The following is a 26,056-nucleotide window of genomic DNA, read 5'->3' on the forward strand; positions in this document are numbered from 1 at the left end:
TTTCTGTATTACAGAGAGAAGGATAGGTGCCCAGCAGGTCAGGTTACTTCCCGAGGTTACACCAATAGTTAAGGGGTCAAGCAAAAGCTGAAACCCAGAGAAACTCAGATTAATTAAAAAGGAAATGAAATTAAGATCCTTACATAGGAAATGGGCAGTTTGGGGGGGGAGGGCATTAGAAAGAGGGAGAGGCAAGGCTAAGACAGTGTTAGTCTGAATGTCAATGTCATCAAAGATAAATTTCTGTTGGCCTGCAGCTACACATGGGGTGCGCTTCAGCCCCTAGTCTCCTAAATGGACGAGGTTCTCGCAAGGGAATAGGAGGAGCAATAGGTGATTGGAATCAGGAGACTCTGAACCAACTCTTCTTGCATGTGGGGAATTGCTGAAAACCAGTCCAGAATTACCTCACCGGAAACATGGTTAAGCCAGTGGACCAAAGAAGGAGATCCACAGGTGACCCACAGGAGATTTAGCCAGGAGCTCCACAGGGTGACTGCTACTAAAGCAGTTATTGGCAAGGCAGGTATCTGAGAATAGGCATACTGAATGAGCAAGTGTAATTATTAAGGCCAAGCTGTCTGACCAAACTTGACAAGGAGCTGAAGGAAAGGTGGGAACAGATTATGAGATAGTCCAGCAACCAAACTGGAACAGAAGCTTCAGGTTGGCTTCACCTTGGAGGCAGGTTCAAGAATCAGACCTGTGGGACTAGGTCCAGTAGGTACAACAGGGCTCAGCAAAGTGCATCGGCTTGCAGGTCTCAGAGAATAACATCGGGACAGAGGGTGTCTTCCCAGTGCCTTGCACCTAGCCTCCTAAATGGAGGAGGTTCTCACAAGGGAATAGGAGGAGCAGTAGGAGATTGGAAACAGGAGACTCTGAACCAACTCTGACCCTGACTATCTGTGTGAGTTTAAGCAATCCATCAGTCTTCGAATTCAATGTCTTCATCTGTAACAGAAGAGGGTCTAGGATTGTGAGAGCACTGTACCTCATCTGCGTTGTGGCCAAATATACCTTTGCTTCATGAATGACTCCGGATGAATTGAGGCAGACACATCAGACTCTGACCTAATGGAGGCAGACAGAGATTTTCAACCTACATCCAAACTTCCCTGTTAACCTTTCAGTGATGCCAGCTGCCCACAGACAGGTACCAGCATTCATCATAGTAAGTAGTACATTTTGTCTTCATGACTTTATAACACGGCAGCACCCAACCCCAAGGCACACCAACAGAAACTCCATATAATGCTCTGCTTTCTATGTTTTGATGCCAAAAGATCCTAAAATCCCTATTAAGCTAAATCATGGCAAAAGACAATGGGGAGAATGTGTGTCCAGTGTATAACTTCTGGACAACTGATTGACACTCTAAGATATTTGTACTGCAGGAAGGCACCAGGTACATTTGGAGAGATCAAGGCCAAGCCATATGGCCCAGAATAACTGCAGAATCATGACCAGGGAGTGTGCTTGGGCTGGATTCTCCTTCATACTAATTCTTATCCCTCTGGTTATCGGAAACCTCCTCCCAGACCTGTCATCACACCCAGAAATTTGATTGGAACTCATACCAAGAGAATAACTAGAAGTAAAGGGGGCATGTATCTCGACCCCTCTTGTGAGAGAACTGGGTTTCTGATGGAGGGGAAGGGTGACACCAATAGTTAATAATCATAAAATTATAATGTTAGTAATAACTGGAATTTGTTGAACACATACAGTGTGTTCTATGACAATATTTTTACCAATATTCTCTTGTTTAATTTTTCAAAACAACACTATTAGACAGCTGTGTTACTTCTCCTGTTTTAGAAGTAGAGAAGATAAGAAACAAGTCTCAGGTCACACAGGCTGTAGGAGGTGAAGCTGGGATTTGAACTGAGTTCCTTCTGATGCCTGAGCCTGAGCATGCCCTTGGGATTCTCCACTGCAGAGCGAGCACCGGAGTAGCCTTGACTGTGCGCTTGACACTGGATGAGCTGCCTAACATAGGCTGACATATGTGATTCACCTATTCACCTTACTAGATAAATGTGTTATCATCGCTGTTCTGCAGCTAAGGAAATTGGGACACAGACAGGTGAAGCAACTTGCCCAATGTCATACAGAGAGTAAGACTGGAACCCAGTCATCTTAGCTCGAGAGTCTATGTTCCTCACTGCCACACAGTTCTGCTCCACTGTCTCTCAGAGAAAGAGAGAAGACAGTCCACAAGTCACAGATGCCAAACTACCTTCAACAGGAAGCCTCCTAGAGAAAGCTGAGGAGCATGAATTGAATAGGAGGTTCCAAGTGTGGTCGATATTGGTTGACATGGGGACCCACGTGATTGCCACACCCGGGACATCACGGTGGGCAACCACCTAGGACACGGTCGCACTCCAGGGGCAAGAACTCTGGGCCTCAGCCCTCACCCACAAGGCTAGACCCTTGCCTTCGCTCTGCCTCCCTTGCCATCTAAATGATACTTGTGCAGAATGAAAGACGTGCCAAATGCTTGCAGTTTGCAGTGTTTATGGGAAACTTTAAAAGGTGGATCTGCAGGCTAATTCAGCATCTTCGTGACATTTTTTACTTGATTTATCATCAGTGGTTATTTTTGCTCTAATGGTAAAAAGCACCAGTTTTGCTGTAAAATGGATTTATAAAAAGGAAAGCATGAGGTAAAGAGGGGAAAAATACTTCTTCTCCTCTGCCCTCTCCCATCTTAAGTTTTTTTGTCTTCTAACAAGCAAAACTAGATATAATCTTTGGGCCCTTTCCTGCCTGGTCTCTGCTATTCCTCTACCCTGTAGTACAGTTCTTAACCCCTTCTCTGTAGAAACCCTTAGGTTACCAGTGTTTACCAAACTTGACTGAAGTAAAGCTCTCTGGGCTCTAGCCCAGAATGGTGACCCCAGACTTGCAGGAGAGAGGCTTGGTGAAATGTAGATTTAGCGGAGACTACTGGTAGTTCTTATTGGTGAAGAATCTACCTACCAATGCAGGAGATACAAGAGATGTAGGTACAATCCCTGGGTTGGGAAGATCCCCTGGAGTAGGAAACGGCAACCCACTCTAGTATTCTTACCTGGAAAATTCCATGGACAGGGGAGCTTGGAGGGCTACAGTCCACGAGGTCCTAAAGAGCTGGATATGACTTAGCAACTGAACACACACCCACATACATTTAATATATGTAACAATGTATTTTGTGCAGAAGTAAGCTCACTGTGACCCTATATGTCAGGTAACCACCAGGGAGGCTGTGAAGGAAGACTTTGAACTCTGAACATCAGGTCAATTTGGAGGAGGGGTGGCAACAGACTTCCCGAATGAGTGACTGCAAGACTCCACCATCTGAGATTAAATGAGGCTAAGCATATTCAAAAGCAGAGACATTACTTTGCCAACAAAGGCCCATCTAGTCAAGGCTATGGTTTTTCCAATAGTCATGTATGGATGTGAGAGTTGGACCATGAAGAAAGCTGAGTGTCAAAGAATTGGTGCTCTTGAACTGCGGTGTTGGAGAAGACTCTTGAGAGTCCCTTGGACTGCAAGGAGATCCAACCAGTCCATTCTGAAGGAGATCAGTCCTGGGTGTTCTTTGGAAGGACTGATGCTAAAGCTGAAAGTCCAATATTTTGGCCACCTCATGCTAAGAATTGACTCATTGTAAAAGACTGTGATACTGGGAGGGATTGGGGGCAGGAGGAGAAGGGGACGACAGAGGATGAGATGGCTTGATGGCATCACTGACTCGATGGATGTGAGTTTGAGTAAACTCCGGGAGTTGGTGATGGACAGGGTGGCCTGGCGTGCTGCAATTCATGGGGTCGCAAAGAATCGGACGTGACTGAGCAACTGAACTGAACTGAACTCCCTGGTTAATGTCTCTACCCTATCCCAAATTTCTGCTGGATGTTACTTTTCAGAAAAGCAGTTTATTGAAAATATGTAAGTGTAATAGCTATATTAACATAGCACCTACTAAGGGCCAGGCACTGTTAAATACTTGATGCTCACCAACTGCTAATCTTCTCAACTCCTCTTTGACATGGATCCTGCTATTAATTTCTAGATAAGCTAAGATAGGAGAGGCCACAGGACTTGTGAGCCTGGGATTTAGACTCCTGTGTAGATCTCAAGCCTCCCCCCACACGCTGTGGCCTCTCAGCTGTTCCTTGAATCTCAGGAATAGTGATCTCACACATAGACTTGAGAAAAGAGTCTGGACCAGCACAACTCCAGGTGGGTACCACCTGGGACCTTGTTAGAAATACAGAATCTTTTATTTATATCAGACTCTGCATTTTAACCAGACCCCCAGGTGAATCATGTGCAGTTTAAACCCTGAATTTGAGATGTTCAGGGTTCCAGTGTCTCTCTTCTATAAGGTTCAGGTCCTTCATAGGGGAGGGGAGAATAACGAGTGGACTTTATGAGATCATCTCTCATGCTCTTATTGTTTTAACAAATCACCCTCACCTCCAGCTATTGTGTTCAGTCCTCATCATTGTCCTGGGCTTCCCTGATAGCTCAGTTGGTAAAGAATCTGCCCGCAATTCAGGAGAACCTTGTTCGATTCCTGGGTTGAAAAGACCTGCTGGACAAGGGTTAGACTACTGCTCCAGTATTCTTGGACTTCCCTTGTAGCTCAACTGGTAAAGAATCCTCCTGCAATGTGGAAGACCTAGGTTCCATCCCTGGGTTGGGAAGATCCCCTGGAGAAGGGAAAGGCTACCCACTCCAGTATTCTGGCCTGGAGAATCCCATGGACTATATAGTCCATGGGGTCGCAAAGAGTGGGACACAAATGAGCGACTTTCACTTTCACTTTCTTTAACTTATCAGAGTCCTGATTGGTGCTGACAGGGAAAGGGACTCAGGCTAATTGAAGTAGGGTGGTACAGCAGGGAGGAAGACGGTGGAGACAGCGGCCACGTCCACTGGGGACAGGCCTGTCCGTTCCCCTGCCGCCCTTGCTGCCGCTCTCTGCTCTCCTGCCCCTTGCCCTGTTGGCCTCCTTCCTCTTGGGAGCATAACAAAAGGTGGCTCCCGGATCAGTAGAGTCCTGGTATGTCCCTGAATGTGACAGTCCCTCCAGCCACTGCTGATGTTATTAATTTTTAAAACAAACTTCCTGATTGAGGTTCTGGCTGCCTCTAAATTGTCTCTACAAGGAGACTGTGTACTAATTAACCCATAGAAACAATCAATGATGTACCTTTTTCAAGTTTCAGGGTGATTAGAATATGAAAATGAAGAGCACAATGGTGCAGATGTTTTAAAATCACAGCAGACAGCAATTAGTGACACGGAAGCCAGCTGCTTATCTCTCCAGATAAAGCCTCTTAATAGGGAATTACACTGGAGGAGTCATTACCCAGATGGATCTCACATGATTTGCAGAGGAGGCGGGGCAGCTTTAACTTTGATTTGTGAGCAGGTTCTTGTCAGGCATCCTTCTTACCTCACAAAAGGTGGATTTGTAGCTGGGATGGAGGCAGGCTTCATCTTTCTACCTGTTGGCCCAGGTCAGGGAATCCAGCACGGATGAGGAAAGGAGAGAATGTGGCCTGCAAAAGCCACAGGCACCTGTCTGCTTAATTCAGGCTCCATTGTTTGGGTTCAACTCCTTCAGCTGTCCCTGAGCAAAGAGAGCGTGATAGGGTACTCTGTGGTAGGGCAATACTACCTACTGGCGGCCTAGGTGTTCACTGAAAAGAAAGTGTCCCTAAATTCCCCTGAGTGGCTTTGTGTGTGTGTGTGTGTGTGTGTGTGTGCGTGTTTGTTTGGGTGTGTGTGTGTGAGTGACAGAGCTCTTTGTAATTCTTTATTTGATGCATTTGCTTTTATATAATTGAGGTAAATTTTACATGTACTGAAATATATACTTCTTAAGTATACAGTTCAAAAAGTTTTGACAAATGCACACAGCTGTGTAACTCACACTCTTATAATGATATAAAATATGTATATTATCCCTAGAAACTTTCCTCCTGTCCTTGCCCAATCCCACCCAACTTCAAGCATCCACTGTTCTCATTTCTGTCATAATAGATTAATTTTACCTGTTCTAGAACTTTACACAAATGAAATCATACAGTACTTTTTTGAAGTCCGGCTTTTTTCACTCAGCATAATTCATGTGTGTGACGTATCCATATTGTGGAATATATCCAGACTTCATTCTTTGCATTGATGAGTTTGTGTGTTCTGCTGATTGACACCCAGGCTGTTTCCAGGCGTTTTCTACTCTGAATAAGCTGCTCTAAAGTTTTTGTAAAAGTCTGTTTATTTATACATGTTTTCATATCTTGGGTAAATGCAGAGGAGTGGAGTTGCTCAGTCAGAGTATATTCTTGCCTTGAGAACTCCATGAAGAGTATGAAAAGGCAAAAAGATACAACATGAAAGGTTGAAAACCCCAAGGTTGGTAGGTGTCCAATATGCTACTAGGGAAGAGTGCAGATATAGCTACAGAAATAATGAAGAGTCTGAGCCAAAATGGAAACTCAACCCAGTCGTGGATATGTCTGGTGATGAAAGTAAAGTCCGATGCTGTAAAGAACAGTGTTGCATAGGAACCTGGAATGTTTGGTCCATAAATCAAGGTAAAAGGATGTGGTCGGACAGCAGTTGGCAGAGTGAACATTGACATTTTTAGGAAACAGTGAACTAAAATAGACAAGAATGGGCAAATTTAATTCAGATGACTGTTTTATCTACTACTGTGGGCAAGAATCCCTCAGAAGAAATGGAGTAGGCCTCATATTCAACAGAAGAGTCCAAAGTACAGTACTTGGGATAAATCTCAAAAATGACAGAATGATCTCAATTTGCTTCCAAGGCAAACTATTCTTTATCAAGTAATCCAAGTCTGTGCCCCAATCGCCAATGCTGAAATTGAATGATTCTATGAAGACTAGCAAGACCTTCTAGAACTAACAAAAAAGATGTCCTTTTTATCATAGAGGACTGGAATGCAAGAGTAAGAAGTCAGAAGATACCTGGAGTAACAGACAAGTTAGACCTTGGAGTACAAAATGAATCACGGCAAAGGGTAACAGAGTTTTGCCAAGAGAATGTCATAGCAAACACCCTCTTCCAACAACAAAAGAGACAACTCTACCCGTAGATAAAACCAGATGGCCAAAATCAGATTGATTTTATTCTGTGCAGTTGAAGATGGAGAAACTCAATACAGTCAGCAAAAGAAGACTAGGAGCTGACTGTGGCTCAAATCATGAGTTCCTTATTGCAAAATTCAGACTTATATTGAAGAAAGTAGGGAAAACCACTAGGCCATTCAGGTATGACTTAAGTCAATTCCCTTATGATTATACAGTGGAAGTGACAAATAGATTCAAGGGGTTAGATCTGATAGACAGATGACCTGAAGAACTATGGACAGAATTTCTTAACACTGTACAGGAGGCAGTGACCAAAACCATCCCTAAGAAAAAGAGGTGAAAGAAGGCTAAATGGTTGTCTGAGGGGGCCTTACAAATAGCTGAGAAAAGATGATAAGGGAAAGGCAAAGGAGAAAGGGAAAGATATACACAACTGAAAACAGAGTTCCAAAGAATATCAAGGAGAGATAAGAAATTCTCCTTAAGTGAGCAACACAAAGAAGTAGAGGAAAACAATAGAATGGGAAAGACTAGAGATCCCTTCAAGAAAATCAGAGATACCAAGGGAACATTTCATGCAAAGATGGGCTCGATAAAGGACAGAAACATTAAGGACCTAACAGAAGCAGAAGAGATTAAGAAGAGGTGGCAAGATTACACAGAACTATACAAAAGGGGTCTTAATGGCTTGGATAACCATGATGGTGTGATCACTCACCTAGAGTCAGACATTCTAGAATGTGAAGTTAAGTGGCCTTAGGAAGCATTAGTAAGAACAAAGCTAGTGGAGGTGATAGAATCCCAGCTGAGCTGTTTAAAATTATAGAAGATGATGCTGTGAAAGTGCTGCACTCAATATGCCAGTAAATTTGGAAAACTCAGCAGTGGCCACAGGAGTAGAAAAGGTCAGTTATCATTCCAATTCTAAAGAAAGTGAAAAGTGTTAGTCGCTCAGTCATGTGCAACCCTTTGCAACACTATGGACTGTAGCCCGCCAGGCCTCTCTGTCCATGGGATTGTCCAGGCAAGAATATTGGAGTGGACTGCCATATCCTTCTTCAGGGCATCTTTCTGACTCAAGGATTGAACCCAGGTCTCTCGTATTGAATCCCAAAGAAGGGTAGTGCCAAAGAATGTTCAAGCTACCACACAATGTGCTCATTTCACATGCTCTCAAGATAATGCTCAAAATCCTTCAAGCTAAGCTTCAGTTGTGCATGAACTGAGAACTTGCAGATGTACAAGCTGGATTTAGAAAAGTCAGAGGAACCAAAGAACAAATTGCTAATTTCCATTGGGCCATAGAAAAAGCAAAGGAATTCCAAAAAAACCATCTACTTCTGCTTCATCGACTATGCTGAAGCCTTTGACTGTGTGGATCGTAGCAAACTGTGGAAAATTCTTAAACAGATGGGAATACCAGACCACCTTACTTGTCTGCTGAGAAACCTGTATACAAGTCAAGAACCAACAGTTAGAACCAGACATGTAACAATGGACTGGTTTTAAATGGGGAAAGGAGTATGTCAAGGCTGTATATTGTTACCCTGTTTATTTAACTTATATGCAGAGTACATCATGTGAAATGCCAGGCTGGATGAATCACAAGCTGGAATCAAGATTGCAAGGAGAAATATCAATAACTTCAGATATGCAGATGACACCACCCTAATGGCAGAAAGCTTAGAGGAATTAAAGAGCCTCTTGATGAAGGCAAAAGAGGCGAGTGAAAAAGCGGGCTTAAAACTAAACATTTAAAAAACTAAAATCATGGCATCTGGGCCCATTTTCATGGCAAATAGGGGGGAAACAGTGAAAACTGTGACAGACTTTATTTTCTTGAGCTCCAAAATCACTGCAGACAGTGATTGCGGCCATGAAATTAAATGACGCTCACTCCTTAGAAGAAGATCTGTGACAAACCTAGACAGTGTATTAAAACGAAGAGACATCACTTTGCCGACAAAGGTCAGTTTAGTCAAAGTTATGGTAGTCACGTGTGGATGTGAGATTTGGACCACAAAGAAGGCTGAGCACTGAAGAATTGATGCTTTCACACTGTGGTACTGGAGAAGACTCTTGAGGGTCCTTTGGACAACAACAAGATCAAACCAGTCAATCCTACAGGAAATCAACCCCAAATATCATTGGAAGGACTGATGCTGAAACTGGAGCTCCAATACTTTGGCCACCTGATGCAAAGAGCCAGCTTACTGAAATAGACCCTGATGCTGGGAAAGAGTGAGAGTGTGAGAAGGTGGTGACAGAGGATGAGATGGTTGGATGGATCACCAACTCAATGGGCATGAGTGTGAGCAAAGTCCAGGAGATTGTGAAGGACAGGGAAGCCTGGTATGCTGCATTCCATGGGATTGCAAAGAGTTGCACATGACTGAGCAACTATACAACAACAGCAAGGATAGAGTATTTTTACTCTACCCTTTCTTTAAAGGCATGACCAAAACAGCTTCCAAAGTGGTACCATTGTGCATTCCCTCCAGCAATGGATGAGCGTTTCAGTTGTCCATACCCTTATTGGTGCTGGTCATCTTCAGTATTTTTTAATGTTAGCTGTCCTACTTGGAATTTATCATTTTGGGCTCCAAAATCACTGCAGATGGTGATTGCAGACATGGAATAAAAAGATGCTTGTTCCTTGGAAGAAAAGTTATGACCAACCTAGACAGCTTTGTAAAAAGCAGAGACGTTATTTTGCCAACAAAGGTCCGTCTAGTCAAGGCTATGGTTTTTCCAATAGTCATGTATGGATGTGACAGTTGGGCTATAAAGAAAGCTGAGTGCTGAAGAATTGATGCTTTTGAACTGTGGTGTTGGAGAAGATTCTTGAGAGTCCCTTGGACAGCAAGGAGATTCAACCAGTCCATCCTAAAGGAAATCAGTCCAGAATATTCATTGGAAGGACTGATGCTGAAGCTGAAACTCCAATACTTTGGCCACATGATGCAAAGAACTGACTCATTTGAAAAGCCCCTGATGCTGGGAAAGACTGAGGCAGAAGGAGAAGGGGATGACAGAGGATGAGATGGTTGGATGGCATCCCTGACTCAATGGTATGAGTTTGAGTAAACTCCGGGAGTTGGTGATGGACAGGGAGGCCTGGTGTGCTGCTCTTCTTGGGGTCACAAAGAGTCGGACATGACTGAGCGACTGCACTGAACTGAACTGATTCTACTTGGGGTTTAGTTGTATCTCGTTGTGGTTTTAATTGACATTTTCTTACTTCAAATGATGTTTGAGGACATTCATATGTGCTCCCTGTCCATTCCTAATTGTTTTGTGATCCAGCGTATTTGGGTGAAGCTATTTTGCAGTTGTGTAAGGTTAAGTTGGTTGAGGGCATTGATCAAATATTCTGTATATTTTTTTCATTTTTTTAAAGTTAATTTGCTCTAGCAATTACTGAAAGAGTGTTAAATCCTTTTAATTATGTTAGTCTATTTCTTCCTTTAATTCTGTTAGTTTTCATTTCCAGTATTTGATTCACGTATATCTGTACGAGGTGCAAACATATTTAGGATTATTGTTTAATCTTGATGAATTGACTCTCTTATTTTGAAATGTCCCTAATTATCTCTGGTAATAGTCTCTGTTCTGAAGGCCGTTTTGCACTATATTAATTGAGTCACTCCAGCATTCTAAAATTTGATGTTTGTGTGGTGTGTCTCGTTCCATCTTTTTAAGCTGTACTGTACCTTTGTATTTAATGTGTATTTCTTCAAATATAAGTACCTTACAGGTGTATACTTCTATATACCCTTCTCTTGCCCTTTGTTTTATTGTTTTACATTTTATTTCTATAAAAGTCATAAACTTCATGATACATTGTTAATACCTCCACTTTCAGCAGCCCTTTTGAAGATTTTAAGACCAAGAACAGGTATTAAATTATATGCCCTCATATATACTATTTCCATGTTCCTCATTCATTCATGGAGATCTGAGTTTCTATCTGGTGTTATTTTGCTTTACCCTACAGAACTTCCTTTTACATTTCTTATAATTCATATCTGGGCTTCCCTGGTGGCTCAGTGGTAAAGAATCCGCCTGCCAATGCAGGAGGCGTATGTTCCATCCCTGGGTCAGGAGGATTCCCTGGAGAAGGAAATGGCAAACCACTCTAGTAATCTTGCCTGGGAAATCCCATGGTCCAGGGAACCTGGTGGATTATATAGTCTGTTGGCTTATAAAAGAGTCGGATGCAGTTTAGCAACTAAACGACTGAAACAATTCAAGTCTACCAGCAGTGAATTTCCTCACTTTTTATTTATCTGAAAGTATCTTCATTTTGGCTTCATATATGAAGAATGTTTTCTTGGGATAGAAAAATTTAAGTTGACTTTGTTGTCGCTTTAATACTTTAAAGATATTCATTGTCTTCTGGCTTGATCGTTCTTGATAAAATATCAGACATTCTTTTTGTCACTATTTCCCTGTATATAATGTGTCTTTTTTCTTGGTTGCTTTTCACATTTTCTCTTTGGTCTTCATCAATTTGTTTACAATGTACTTAGATGTAGTTTTTGTGTGTGTGCTTACCCTGCTTGGGATTTGTTGAACTTCCTGCCTATATGAATCCACGTGCGTTATTCTCTATCTCCTGGGATTCTAACTTTATGTATGTTAGACCACTTGATACTTTTCTATAGGTCGGTGAAGTGTTGTTTGTTTGTTTGTTTGTTGTTTTATTTAAATCTCCCTCCCTCACTTCATGCACCTTTCAATTTAGATAATTTCTGCTGTCTTTTCTTCATGTTCTCTGAGGTTCTCTTCTACTATGTCCTGTAAGTTGTTAAGCCCATAGAGAATTTTTCATTTCAGATATTGTATTTTTCCAATTTATAATTTCATTGCTATTTTGGTATAGTTGCCATCTCTATGCTGAGACTTCCCATATGTTTATCAGTTGTTCCAGTCTTTTGCTTAATATTAGGCCATCTGCATAATGGCTGTTTTGAGGACCTTGGATCTATATCTACCCTCCTGGTTGCAGGTCATATTTATCTGCCTCATTGCCTATCTAATATTTTTTATTGTGTCCTGGATATTGTAGATAGTACATTGTAAAGATTCTAGATTTTATAATTTTCCTGTAAAGAGTTTGACTTTTGTTTTGCTTGATAGTTAATTTATTGGCAGATTAGCTTTATCTTATTAAGAATTCTTTTTAGACTTTGCTCGCTTTTATTCTAGGGCTCAAGTAACCCGACTCTTAAGGAGAACTATTCCTGGGATATCAGCTGCCTGTCTGCGATATTTATTAAAGTCTCCCCATTCTGGCTAGTCAGAAATGCAAGATTGCCTAATATTATGTGACCTTAGAACTCTAGCTACATTCAGTCCCCGATAGCATATATCTACTGTGCTTCATGGAGTCTTGCCCTCAAGTGCAAGTTAAAGTTTGGCCAAAAACATAGGGTATTTCTATTAAGGTTTCCAGGGTTACTTTTCTACATGGCTCCCTCTTCTCAGGTACCCTGACCCCAGATTCTAGTCCCCTCAAGAGTCTCAAACTGTGGTCTCTATTTCCTCTCCCCATAGTTCTCTGGGTTCCACTTCCCTGTGCCTAGGTGTAGAAAGTTCTTCTTGGCAGAAAACTAGGGATATGGCAGAGCCTCTAAAGTTTCCCTTCTATCTAGAATCACAGCTTATATTGCCTGTTGCCCAATGTCTGAAAATAGTTGTTTCATGTATTTTATAGTTTTATGTTTATTTCCATAGCAAAGTCAAGTCTAATACCTATTAATGCCATTATGGTTGGAAACAAGTCAGCAATCATTTTTAATTACATAGAATTACTGTGTACTCAAGGAAACATATGATAGTGGCCTCTGTATTTGTGTAAGCTGTTATCACCCCCAATAAATGGAGTGCTTCAATATCATTCACAGCCCCCAAATAGCAAATCAAGAATGGTTCCTATGGGAACCACATTAAGGTAACTTCCGAGGGCAATTCATGTGGCAGGAAATGAGAACTGTATATATATAATTGGAAACGTCATGTGCATTTAGGGGCTTTTCTATGTTCCATTGTCTTAGTCTGTTTGGACTGCTATAACAGAATACCATAGATGGAGTGGCTTGTAAAAACAGAAATTTATTTCACGCAGTTCTGGAAGCTGGGAATTCCAAGAGCAAGGTGTTGGCAAATTCAGTGTGTGGAGAGAGCCCGTTTCCTGATTCATAGATGGCCCTCTTCCCTCTGTGTGCTCACATGATGAAGGACAAGTGAACCCTCTGGAGTCTCTTTTATTATAACAGCATTAATCCCTTTCATGAAGTCTCCACTCTCATGACCTAATCCAACACTGTGCTCCCAAAGGCCCCACTTCCTGATACCATGACATTGGGAGTTAGGATGTTAACATAGGAATTTTGAAGGGACACAGAGAATTCATGGAATTCTCTGAATTCAGAGGATCATAAAGCCATGGTTTAAATCAGGTACTTAGTTGACATTCTTCTCTACCTACCATTTGCAAATGCAGAACAAACTGGGCTTAGGAGAGAGGCTTTGAGAGCAAGTTCAGTGGAAGCTGGCATGTGCATTCCTCCTATTCATGTGCCATAATGGTAATTTTCAGTCTCTTCTTAAATGACAGAACCATCTCTCTCCACGTCCTTTCTCTTAAATGAAATCCTTTGCACGGCTGCTCTGTTCAATTGGGGGTTAAAAGAATGGTCTGGAGCCTCTCTGTTGCCCAATTCACTGGCTACAATTCAGAAATGTCTTTACAAAATCCTGGGACTCTGTGGAACACATTTGAAAACCACTGAGCTGGAACATCTCCTGATAATATCAGAGCCTCTTTAGTCCCTAACCCAGACCCCTGTCTTTGATATAATCTGGTAGTTCTCAACTCTGTCTGCGCATTGGGATAGCTGAGAGCTTTGAAAAATGTACTACTGTTCAGGTCCCACCTCTAGAATGTTGACTTAATTGGCCTGGGTCAAATCCGAGCTGTGGTGTTCTTTACAAAGCTTCCTGGACGATTCTAACACGCAGCCAGGTTAAGAATCTTGTATCAGACAGCGTGGAGTTGCATTCCTTTTCTCCCACACTCACCTCTTGCTCAGGCTTGAGCACTCGCTTTAAGCCTCAGGGGTGGAATGCTGGGATTCCCAGAGCTCTGGGGTTGGCTTGGATGAGATGGGGAAATAGAAATCCCAGGGTGGGAGGTCATGAACCTCTGCATGCCCAGTTCTTTCTGGGAGGACAGGATTCTCACCCACCCATATAATTGACTCTTCTGCTCACTGTGCAGTAAGCTTGGAAAACCTGAACAGAGAATGGACTGTGTTAAGAGTTTCTAACTATGTGAATTACAAAGAGCTCAGAGAGCAATCAGGAATGCTCAGTGGTGCCAAACTACATATCCTAACAGGCCTGTGGTAGCTCTGCATATTTACCACCAAAAAGTGCTGTGAATGTCATAGCAACCACATAAGAGCCCCACCCCAGAGGAATTATGGTGTTAAAACATTAAATGAGTGGTTTTACAACTCAATTATGTTTCAGAATTATCTGAGGAGCATGTTAAAATGCATATTCCTTAGTCCCACCCTGGGAGATGGCCAATGAGTGTATCTGCAGCAGGGCCCAGGAATTTGTATTAATAACCAGAACCTTAGCTAGCTGTGATGCAGGGACCCAGGACCACATCTTGAGAAGTACCAAGTGCCAAAATAAGAGATAAACCTCCCCTCATTCCATTTAACCCAGGCACATCTTCCTGTTCATGTAAAAGCAAAATATCTCACAAACAGCACATTAAAATTACTGGTGTCAGCAAAAGGTAGCACAAACACAGCTAACCCAAAAGTGTCATTCGTCATCCACAAAGTCATGCTTGGTTTTTGATGAGTTATATGATTTTCCTCAGGCCGGAATCATCATGTTGTCCTCTTATTGGGACAAAAATTGGTACTTGCTTTAGATAACCCTGAGATAAGGCTCCTTTATTCCATTTTCATAGACTTTTAAGTTTTTATGCAGTGATTTAATGCTTGTCTTTTAAATTATGTAAAAAAATAAAATGCCCTTTAAAAAGAAATCTGACTTGTACAAAATTTAAATTTATATAAGTTAATTTATACATTGGTTGTGGGGGAGGGTATAGTTATCTACTTTATAAAGTAATTTTTCGCATGACAGACATGCTTCCATAAACATATCCTGTAGGAGAGAAATCTGTCTAGTGTTTTCAAAATGGTATTTCCCTGATGAACATTTGGCCTAGGCTCAATGTGCATGGAAAACATGTATAAAAAGGAAGCCAGACCTTCAGAATGACTGTGAGTTCCACAGTCAATTTATGGGGATGGGGAAGCAACCAAGAGTCATGCTGAACTTGATTGTATTTAAAGTTTTCCATTAAAATAATCTAGCCCAATATAGACTATCATCAGCTCTTCCCTTATTTGCTAACCATTTCAGAGATAGCCTTGCTGGGGACTGAGGGTGGTATAAAGTCCATAAAAGATTCAGGTCTGATCCTCCAGAAAAAAATCTGTAGTCTAAAGGGGAAACGGAAACATGTGCTATGTGGGTTAATAAAGGCCCTAGTCAAAGCCCTCTATATGGGATAATATCCCCCAGACAGCTGGGGAAGGATGGGAGGGAGAGCTTGCACCCCTGCAACTGAGCTCAGAGCCCGTTTAGCCATGTCTATCTCTGTCTCAATGGAGTAAGTGCTCAATTCTCAGTGAAGGACATATTGGAACTGACAGCCTCACCATTGTGTATATAATCTGTCATGGCTGACAGATGAAGAAATGGGATTTTATGAAATGCAACTGGATATAGCCATCAGCCACTGCTGGAAGGAAAGCCTTGTTCTCCTGAACCCCTTAAAAAGCACTCCTCCTCAGCCCTCTTGCCCCTTCACTGCAGCCATCTGAGCACCAGGTTTAAAGCACCATTTCCCCCATTACTGCTGATCTTTTGTTGTGCTTCCCTTTTGTCCACCCTGCCCTTTGATTGCCAAGCTCTCCCAGCAGGGCAAATTGCAGCTGAAATGGTAGAAACAATGGGATCCGGCAGTGTCCAGATGGAGGCACTGGGAACCGGGCATGCTTAACTGCTTACTTTCAGCTGGTCTGCCCTGAGTGTAAGTGAGCAGGCCTCACCTTTCAACTGCCAGAGTGAAATCCACCCTCCTGACAGTCACATGGGTTTCCCCAAAGGCAGAGTTAATTGGAAAGTGAAACAATTAATGGGAGATGGAAGAGAGCTAACAGTAAAAATTGCTTTGAGGGGGAGTTACCATTCAAGTGTCTTTAGTCCTTAAGTATTTGGGAAGGATCTTTTGTTCAACATTTAATGCATCTGAGCACTCCAGTTTCATTATGCGCCATTATGAAATGAGTGATTGGTGGCTTATTGTCTTTTGTGTGTGGCCATGTATTTTGTCATGGTAAGAGGCATCTTAAATATCATTTTGTTTGTTCATTCAACAAACATTTATTGAGAACTTTCTGGGTGGTTTGCTTTGTAGTAGATACTGGGGAATAAAAGGATAACTGAGAGCATCTCTGACATCAAAATACTTCCAATCTAGGAGAAGATGGAAAAGTACACGCAAAATAGCACATTACATTATTAGGATTGTGACAGATGTCTTCATGAGAGACAATGGTGCATGCAGAAGGGATGGCTTAAGAAATAGGGCTGGAGAGGGTAACTGTGTCTGCAGACAATATGTTGCAATATACAGGTCACTAATCTCACCAATGACAAAATGGATTACCCATAGTAAAATGGGTCTTCCCTCATTTATTCAATAAATGTTTATTGAGTGCCTGCTATTTTCCAGGTACTGTGCTTGGTATCTCTGTGATGGTATATACAGGCTAGAAAGGAAAACAGGCATTAATTAAATTAGCACAAAAATCAAATGTAAATTTAAAACTATGATAAGTACAACAAAGATGAGATACACTGTTTCATGAAAACATGAGAACATTTGACAGGCCCCTTTCCCCCATGCAGTCGCAGTGGTCAAACTTCCCCTCTTTTTTCTTGTTTTTTGGAAGAAAATTAAGTCTTATTTATTTTTAAAACCAAACCACTAGGAAAATATATCACAGTTTTGAAACAACAAACAGACAACACTATCATTTCAAGTAATAAGTTGGTAAAAAGATAAGGTCCTTATCAAAATGATAAGGTGCCAGAACTGGGATGAGAACAACACAAATAACAAAGGCCCAAGCTAAAGTGGTATTTGGTAATGGAGGACAGTCCTTTTACCCCTCTAAAGGAGCCACAGTTCACCCCTGAGTTGCTTACTTTTCCTCCCTTGACTTTTGTGTTGCCAGAGGATTGTCTCAATAAAGCTCTGTTATTTCTGGGGGCAAAGTAAGCAATACTGGGTTTAGGCTTTCATTCTGCTTCATGAAAACCAGATTTTTCCAAACCCCATACTTCACAACAAACTTCCTCTCTTAATTTCCTCAACTTGTGCTGTTTCTCCTTTGTTCCTAATGAGCTGCTTGTTTTGAGTGCAGAGATGCCATACTCCAGGATAAACCTCAAACAGACACAAACTGCAATAGGGAACCATGTGTGTTTGAGGAGAAGCTGGGGGAGAAATAAGCTGCAGCTGGAGTTATGGAAATGAGCACAGGTTGTTGAGAAGTTAAGGTGCTCTCCTGAACTCTGCCACCTTGGGCAGAACTCTCTATGGTTGAAGTTTTGGCCTCTTCATTTGAAAAATGGAAGCATTGGACTGTGGGACCTTTAGAGGACCTCCCATCTCTAAATAGTTCTCATTCTTGAGATTGCATTAAACCAAGACAGATCCTGTTATTTAAGGTGAGAAAGGCAATGATTAAAGCATCCTTATTAATGTTCAAAAATCGATGCAACATATTTTTACTAAAGAAACTGAAAAATATACCTCCACAAAGCATTCTGGTGTTAAAGGTGGCTATTTCCAACTTATAAATAATTAAGCCTTTTGATATGACATTTTAAATAGTTTCAACATGCTCATCTTTGTTTCTCTCTCTCTCCTTCTCCATTCCACCCACCCTTAGGCTTATGAGCGGCCACAGAAACACTCAGCTCTCCACTATGACCCAGGCCTCCCACAGGATTTCACCAGTGACACCTTAAAACCAAAGCACCAGCAAAAAAGCAGCAGCCAGAACCACATGGACTGGTCCACCAACTCTGACAATGGACCTGCCACTCAGAATTGCTTCATCAGTCCAGAGTCTGGCAGAGAAACTGCAAGCACCAGCAAGATCCCAGCTCTTGAGCCCATGGCTTCCTTTGCAAAGGCCCAGGGTAAGAAAGGCAGTGCAGGGAGCCCATGGAATCAGTTGTCCAACAGTAACAAAGATCTGCTCTTGGGAGGTGTGGTTCCATCTCCAAGCAACCACAGCTCACCAGCCCCACCCAGCAGCTCTGCTGAGTGCAGCGGGATTCAGCCCTTGGTAGATCAAGATGGAGGAAGTACAAAGGAGCCTCTTGAACCGCCTACTATAAGCAGCAAGAAAAAGTCCAGTAAAAAAGATGTGATAAGTCAAACCATACCAAACTCAGACCTAGACTGGGTCAAGAATGCTCAGAAAGCATTTGACAGTACAGAAGGGAAAAGGGAAGGATACTCTGCAGATAATGCCCAAGAGGCCTCACCAGCCAGGCAGAATGTGAGTTCCGTCAGTAATCCTGAAAACGACTCAAGCCATGTCCGGATTACTATCCCTATCAAGGCACCTTGCCTCGATCCAAGCAGCCATAAGAGGAAAAAGAGACAGTCCATCAAAGCAGTGGTGGAAAAGATCTTGCCAGAGAAAGCCTTGACTTCGGGAATCACTATGAGCAGTGAAGTAGTTAATAGGATATTTTCCAACCCGGAGGGTAATAAGAAAGATCCCCGTGTCCCTAAGTTGGGTAAAATAATGGAGAACGAGTCCCCCTCAGCTGGCCTTGAAACTGGTGTAAATGCCGAGAAAGTTGTCCCAGGAGGTGTACCTAAGCAGAGAAAGCCACCCATGGTCATGACGCCTCCAACATGCACAGATCACTCTCCAAGAAAGCTGCCAGAAATCCAGCACCCCAAATTTGCCGCCAAACGGAGGTGGACGTGCAGCAAACCAAAACCCACCAGTCTGCTTCGGGAGGCAGTCATGGCCACCTCCGATAAACTGATGGTGGAACCGCCGTCTGCTTATCCCATCACTCCATCCAGCCCTCTCTACACCAACACAGACAGTCTTACTGTGATCACGCCAGTCAAGAAGAAGCGGGGGCGACCAAAGAAGCAGCCTTTGCTCACGGTTGAGACAATTCACGAGGGGACGTCCACCAGTCCAGTCAGTCCCATCAGTCGGGAGTTTCCTGGCACCAAGAAGAGAAAGAGACGACGTAGTTTAGCTAAGTTGGCCCAACTAGTGCCAGGAGAGGACAAACCCATGAGCGAGATGAAATTTCACAAAAAAGTTGGAAAGCTTGGGGTATTGGATAAGAAGACCATCAAAACTATCAATAAGATGAAAACACTCAAGAGGAAAAATATATTGAACCAGATCTTGTCCTGCTCCAGCAGCATAGCACTGAAGGCCAAAGCTCCCCCGGAGACCAGCCCTGGGGCAGCAGCGATCGAGAGCAAACTGGGCAAGCAGATTAATGTCAGCAAGAGGGGCACCATCTACATCGGCAAGAAAAGGGGCAGGAAGCCGAGGGCAGAGCTGCCACCCCCATCCGAAGAACCCAAAACAGCCATCAAGCACCCGAGGCCTGTTTCTAGCCAGCCGGATGTTCCCGCCGTGCCTTCCAACTTTCAGTCACTTGTGGCGTCTTCACCAGCAGCTATGCACCCACTTTCGACACAGTTGGGTGGGTCCAATGGCAACCTGAGCCCCGCCAGCACTGAAACCAATTTTTCAGAGTTGAAAACTATGCCAAATCTCCAGCCCATCAGTGCTCTTCCAACCAAAACCCAAAAGGGAATCCATAGTGGGACCTGGAAGCTGTCTCCACCCAGGCTGATGGCCAACTCCCCTTCACACCTTTGTGAGATCGGGTCACTCAAGGAGATAACACTGTCCCCTGTGAGCGAGTCCCACAGTGAAGAGACGATCCCGAGTGATAGTGGCATTGGGACAGACAACAACAGCACGTCTGACCAAGCAGAGAAGAGCTCTGAGTCCCGACGGAGGTACTCGTTTGATTTCTGCTCCCTGGACAACCCGGAGGCCATCCCATCTGACACCAGCACAAAGAACCGGCATGGCCACCGGCAGAAGCATCTCATCGTGGACAACTTTCTGGCCCACGAAAGCCTCAAGAAGCCAAAGCACAAGAGGAAACGGAAAAGCCTGCAAAACCGTGATGATCTCCAGTTTCTGGCGGACCTAGAAGAGCTCATCACTAAGTTCCAGGTGTTCAGGATCTCCCACCGGAGTTATACCTTTTACCACGAGAATCCGTATCCCAGCATTTTTCGGATTAATTTTGATCATTATTACCCGGTGCCATATATCCAGTATGACCCGTTGCTCTATCTTCGTAGGACTTCAGACTTAAAGTCAAAGAAGAAGCGTGGTAGGCCTGCAAAAACCAATGACACCATGACAAAGGTGCCTTTTTTACAAGGGTTCAGCTACCCTATTCCCAGTGGAAGTTACTATGCACCCTATGGAATGCCTTACACATCAATGCCTATGATGAACCTTGGTTATTACAGTCAGTACCCAGCTCCTCTGTACCTGTCACACACGCTCGGGGCGGCGTCCCCGTTCATGAGGCCCACAGTGCCACCACCTCAGTTCCACACAAGCTCCCACATGAAGATGTCTGGTACAGCTAAGCATAAAGCAAAGCACGGAGTGCACCTGCAGGGGCCCGTGGGCTTGGGCCTTGGTGACAGGCAGCCATCCCTGAATCCTCCCAAGGTGGGCAGCGCCAGTCTGTCCAGCGGTCGGCTCCACAAGAGGAAACACAAACACAAGCATAAGCACAAGGAAGACCGGCTCCTGGGGACCCACGACAACTTGAGTGGTCTCTTCGCAGGCAAAGCCACTGGCTTCTCCAGCCACATCCTGAGCGAGCGGCTGAGCAGCGCAGACAAAGAGCTCTCCTTGGTGAGTGAGAAAAACAAGCATAAGGAGAAGCAGAAGCACCAGCTCAGTGAAGCCGGCCACAAAGCGTCCAAGAACAGCTTTGAGGTGGACACCTTGTCTACACTGTCACTTTCGGATGCCCAGCATTGGACGCAGGCCAAGGACAAAGGTGACTTGAGCAGCGAGCCTGCAGACTCCTGCGCGAAAAGGTACTCTAGCAATGGTGGGGACGCGGGCAGCGCAAGACCAGAGAGCCTGGACGTGTTCAGCGAGATGAACCCTCCAAACGACAAGTGGGACAGTGATGTGAGTGCAAGTAAAAGGAGGAGCTACGAAGGCTTTGGAACGTACAGGGAAAAGGACATCCAAGCCTTCAAGATGAACCGCAAGGAGAGAAGTTCCTATGACTCCTCCGTGTCTCCAGGTAAGGCCGAGTCTTCTTCATGCTCGGAGTCTCCTGCGACTCGGTTGCTGGGCCCTGCCATTCAGCAGTCCGCTATCTTTGGCACATTATTGCACTCACTAGTTTGCAGAGAGGTAGGAACCATATGACAGTGGGTCGTCTTGTACATTTGAGTGCTGTACCTTTTTTGCCTTGTTTACTCAGTATTTACTGTCTTGCCTCTTTTGGCACCGTTGCCTGAGGACTGTGGTCCCAGAGGCAGCCCCAGTAGCTGCCTAGACTACATCCATACCCACTACCTTTACGCTTTTAATGAAAAATATGGTGCCTAGGTCCTCGTCTGATCTGATGGTGAATTTGCAAGTTGGGTAAATCCTGTAAAACTCACTAGGAATACCAACAAGATCCCAGGAATGTCAGAGCTGGATGCAAATGAATATCTGATTTATCTGACATGTTAGCTCTAGATGTCCCACAGCCTAGGTTGAAACACCTATAGCAGAGCCATTGGAAGCTAATGACCAGTGACTCTTGAAGGCTACATGGTAAGGAAGCCACGGACCAAGGCCATGCTTTCCTCTTTTTGTCCATGGGCATTTGATAAGCAGCCCTTTGTAGACCCCTCAAGTGAAGCCTTGACCTGTCATTTCCCTGCATAAAGGTGGGGCTGGGGTGGAACCTGGCTATTAGCACCATGAATTTCCTGCCTCCGCGGGACTTTACCACCCTGTCTCTTGGCACATCCACCGGGGTTGGGATTTGCCCACTAATCTCTAAACTGAAGTGCTGGTTGCTCATTCCTTGTCAGTTGCTGGCAGAATTTCCTTGCTAATATGCCCACCCACGTAAACCTTCCTTGCCACAGAAGCCTCACACTTCTACACATATATCCCTTTGTCCCTATCCATATATCACACAGATGGTAAGACTCCTGTAGAACAGAGTAGTTATTTACTAGGAAAAGAGTCGAAACTCCTTAGGCCAGACAAACTCTGTGACCAAAGCCTGGTTTCAAGGACTGATCATTCCTCATAAGATTTGAGTGTAGTGTTTGACCTTTGTGTATGGTGCATAGCCTTTGCTCATCCTCCCCCTTCATAGGGAGTCAAATTAGTGAAAGTGAAGGCAATCTATTCATGAGGATTAGAGACATTTTCCAGGCCAGCAGATTTCAGGAGGAAATATGGCTATGAGTTAGAAGCCACTTAAAGATTGCCCCAAATTGCCACTAGCTTGTGAGTTGCTCTTGTGGTAGATGCTGTCCTTGCTTAATGAAGAGACCAATTAGCAGTCATGTCTCCTGCACTTGCGAAGGTGATGAATGGCCCACACTTCATGTCTGCCCAGATCGACGTCCTCTTCTGGGTTTCCCCATTTCTGATCATCAGACTTTATTGAAGGTGCTTATTTTTGTGTGTGCAAAGCCTAAATTAAGCCCATCCAAACAAGAATTGGTCTTCCCTAGTAGCTCAGATGCTAAAGCATCCGCCTGCAAGGCAGGAGACCCAGGTTCGATTCCTGGGTCAGGAAGGTCCCCCTAAGAAGGAAATGGCAACCCACCCCAGCATTCTTGCCTGGAGAATTCCATGGACAGTGGAGCCTGGCAGGCTACAGTCCATGGGGTCACAAAGAGTTGGACACAACTGAGCAACTAACACACAGACAAGAGTTGCTAAAAGATTAAATTTTCACATGAGACATATTGTTACTTTCTCTTACAATGTGGTGGAATTTAACTTGCCATGAGCAAAGGGCTTTCTTATTTCTATTTTCTTAGCATTGTTTAGTTAGAAAACAATAATGGTATGTTATTGCTGAGAGCCTGCAAGCAAGAATCCTAACTGAACAGACCTGAGAAACAAGGTCTCAGAAGCTAAAACCAGCCACTGTTACATCAGGGTTCTCAGCAGTCTCACGGGGACTTCTGCGTGTTTCAACTGTGTCACAGGTGGGCTCTGGCTTAAGTTTGCCAGCTAGAGGTTTATCTCAGGGCCCTGCGTCTGAGGGCAGCCACACTGTAGCCATACACAACTCCTTGTATTTGTATTCACAAGGTTGTTGTTACTTCATTTAAAATTCTCCCTCTCTTTCCACAACTTCTTGTTGTTTTGCAGCTAGCCACAGAAAGCTGGACTCAGCCTGGAAATTGAGTTCTGCACCCAACTCTGTTATGACCTTAGGCATGATATCCTACCTCTTTGGGGGTACTGTCTGGCAACCTGTAGCTCAAAGAATTGGTCCACATCTCTTTTGTATGGCATATTTCAATTCTTAAAGCCATTTTACATGTATTTCTTAGAGTACCCTTCCTGCAATCTTAGAAGAGAAATACTTTCATTTCCATTTTATGAAACAGGACACTGAGGCTCAGAGATCAAGTGACCTGGTCAGGTTCAGAAAAACTGTCACTTTTAATTCCAAGCCTAGGGCTTTGCCCTCTGCATTGCAACTCAGCTGCATGCCACCCAGCTAGTTAAGGCCAAGTCTAGAACACAGGTCCTGGTCCCCAGTCAGTGTCCCTATATCTCGCCACCACCCTTCCTCTCAGAATCTCATCTACCTCTGATTGCATGCTTTCCCCTAGGGCATCTGCACAGTGATTATGTGATGAGTGCATAAGAGAGTAATTAAAACAAGAAGACATCCCTTGATTTAGCTCCCAGCCACTGAAGGAGGATTTCTTATGGCCTAAACTTGACTAAATATCAGCCTGGAAACATGTATGCTGACAAGGTTTCCACTTCTGTCCTTGCTAAAATCCAGGTCCCTGAGTTATTTTTGCCACTGCTTGTACTTTGTTTTGTGTTGTATGAGCCTTTTTTCTGGACGTTATCATGAATCTTAATTGTCAGTGGCTTCTGTGTCTGTATAGTTATACCTGTTGTCCCTACGCATCTTGATGAATACCTTATTGGAACAGACCAGATTCCCTATCATTCCCTTTCTTTCTAAACCATGGCCTCTCCTTGATATTTTAAATCCCCCTTCTATTCCTGAACCCCTGAAACATCAGGGAAAAAAATGTCCTTAGCACTTGGAACCCAAAGCATTCACCTTAATGTAATACACTCCAAAGAGTGCCAAGTCCCATTAAAAGCTGGGAGACAGATGAGATGAAACTGAAGCATTAAGATTTTCAGAGACTTTATCCAAATTGAGGTGTCTGTTTGGCTAGATGGTACTGAAGGTCATGTTTAGACAATAAGCATCTGTCCTTCCACACCTTCTCTTCTTCCACCTCTTCCTTCTCCATGTGGCTCATTTCCATAGCATCTTAATGTCCAATTTCATACGATCTAGTCTTCTCCATAATTGATATGGCATAATTATAAATGCCATTCTTTACCCTGTTGAGGACCAAATTTAGGAGCAAAGTGAAAAGATGACCCTGAGATCAGAACTGATATATGTGAAAGTAGCTCAGTCATGTTCGACTGTTTGCAACCCCATGGACTATACAGTCCTTGGCATTCTCCAGGCCAGAATACTGGAGTGGGTAGCCTTTCCTTTCTCCAGGGTATCTTCCAAACCCAAGGATCGAACCCAGATCTCCCGCATTGTGGCAAATTCTTTACCAGCTGAGCCACAAGGGAAGCCCAAGAAAACTGGAGTGGGTAGCCTATCCCTTCTTCAGGGGGTCTTCCCGAACCAGGAATCGAACTGGGGTCTCCTGCATTGCAGGCGGATGATTTACCAACTGAGCTATGAGAGAAGCCCAAATGGAAGTCATTACCATTATGGAGAGAGGAATTAGAGACCCTACTTAGCAATAGCAGCAGTTGCGCACGTCGTTTCCTCTTTTCTGCTTGGAAAGTCATTCGTTCTCCATCCCCCTGCCCCAGTATATAGATGTGTTGTCTTGTTAGCCCCCTTACCACATACCTGGAGCTGGAAACTTGCACAGACTCTTCACCTTTCTCCTCTATTTTACTCCTGTCCTGCTGCTTCTTTGGTTTCAAAAGGCAGTGACTCTTTTGACCTATTTTCTAAATGCATACCATCTGGTAAATCTTCACCTATAAAAATGCTTGCCTGTAGCCAAATAATGGATAAATAGTGGGAAGGTGGACTGCACAGACTCTCAGAGTTGGGAAAAGCTTCATCTGGGCTGCTGTCTCACCAGGCATCACCGTCTCGTGCACGCTGACGTGCGGCACATTCCAGAGAGCAAACCTGTCCAAGGGTGACAATGCATATTCAGATGACGCTATATGCTCTCAGAGCCGAGTTCTCCTGAGACAGTGGAAGAAGTCTCTAGTGTGAATGATATTCTTCCTGTTGCAACCTCTTGGTGAAAACAATCTTTGCATACTTTGATGTCAAGTTAGGCCTGGGGCTTCAGATATCTTGACCGCTGCTGTCCAGGTTCCCATCAGATGCTGGAGATACAGTGAGGAGAGTTAAGTTTATACCTATTACCTCTTAGTCTAATGCCA

At 43.7% G+C, this 26,056-nt stretch overlaps 1 protein-coding gene across 2 annotated transcripts in view; it reads left to right on the forward strand.

Annotated features, from left to right (window-relative positions):
* SETBP1 (SET binding protein 1) overlaps positions 1–26,056 on the forward strand; it is a 381,560-nt gene that overhangs the window by 249,567 nt on the left and 105,937 nt on the right. For both annotated transcript variants that reach the window (XM_068993998.1, XM_068993999.1), the window contains exon 3: positions 18,185–21,641. In XM_068993998.1, the coding sequence (XP_068850099.1) occupies positions 18,185–21,641 (3,457 nt within the window). The remainder of the gene's footprint in view (positions 1–18,184; positions 21,642–26,056) is intronic.

The sequence above is a fragment of the Capricornis sumatraensis genome, chromosome 21 (assembly GCF_032405125.1).
Source record: "Capricornis sumatraensis isolate serow.1 chromosome 21, serow.2, whole genome shotgun sequence".
NCBI lineage: Eukaryota > Metazoa > Chordata > Mammalia > Artiodactyla > Bovidae > Capricornis > Capricornis sumatraensis.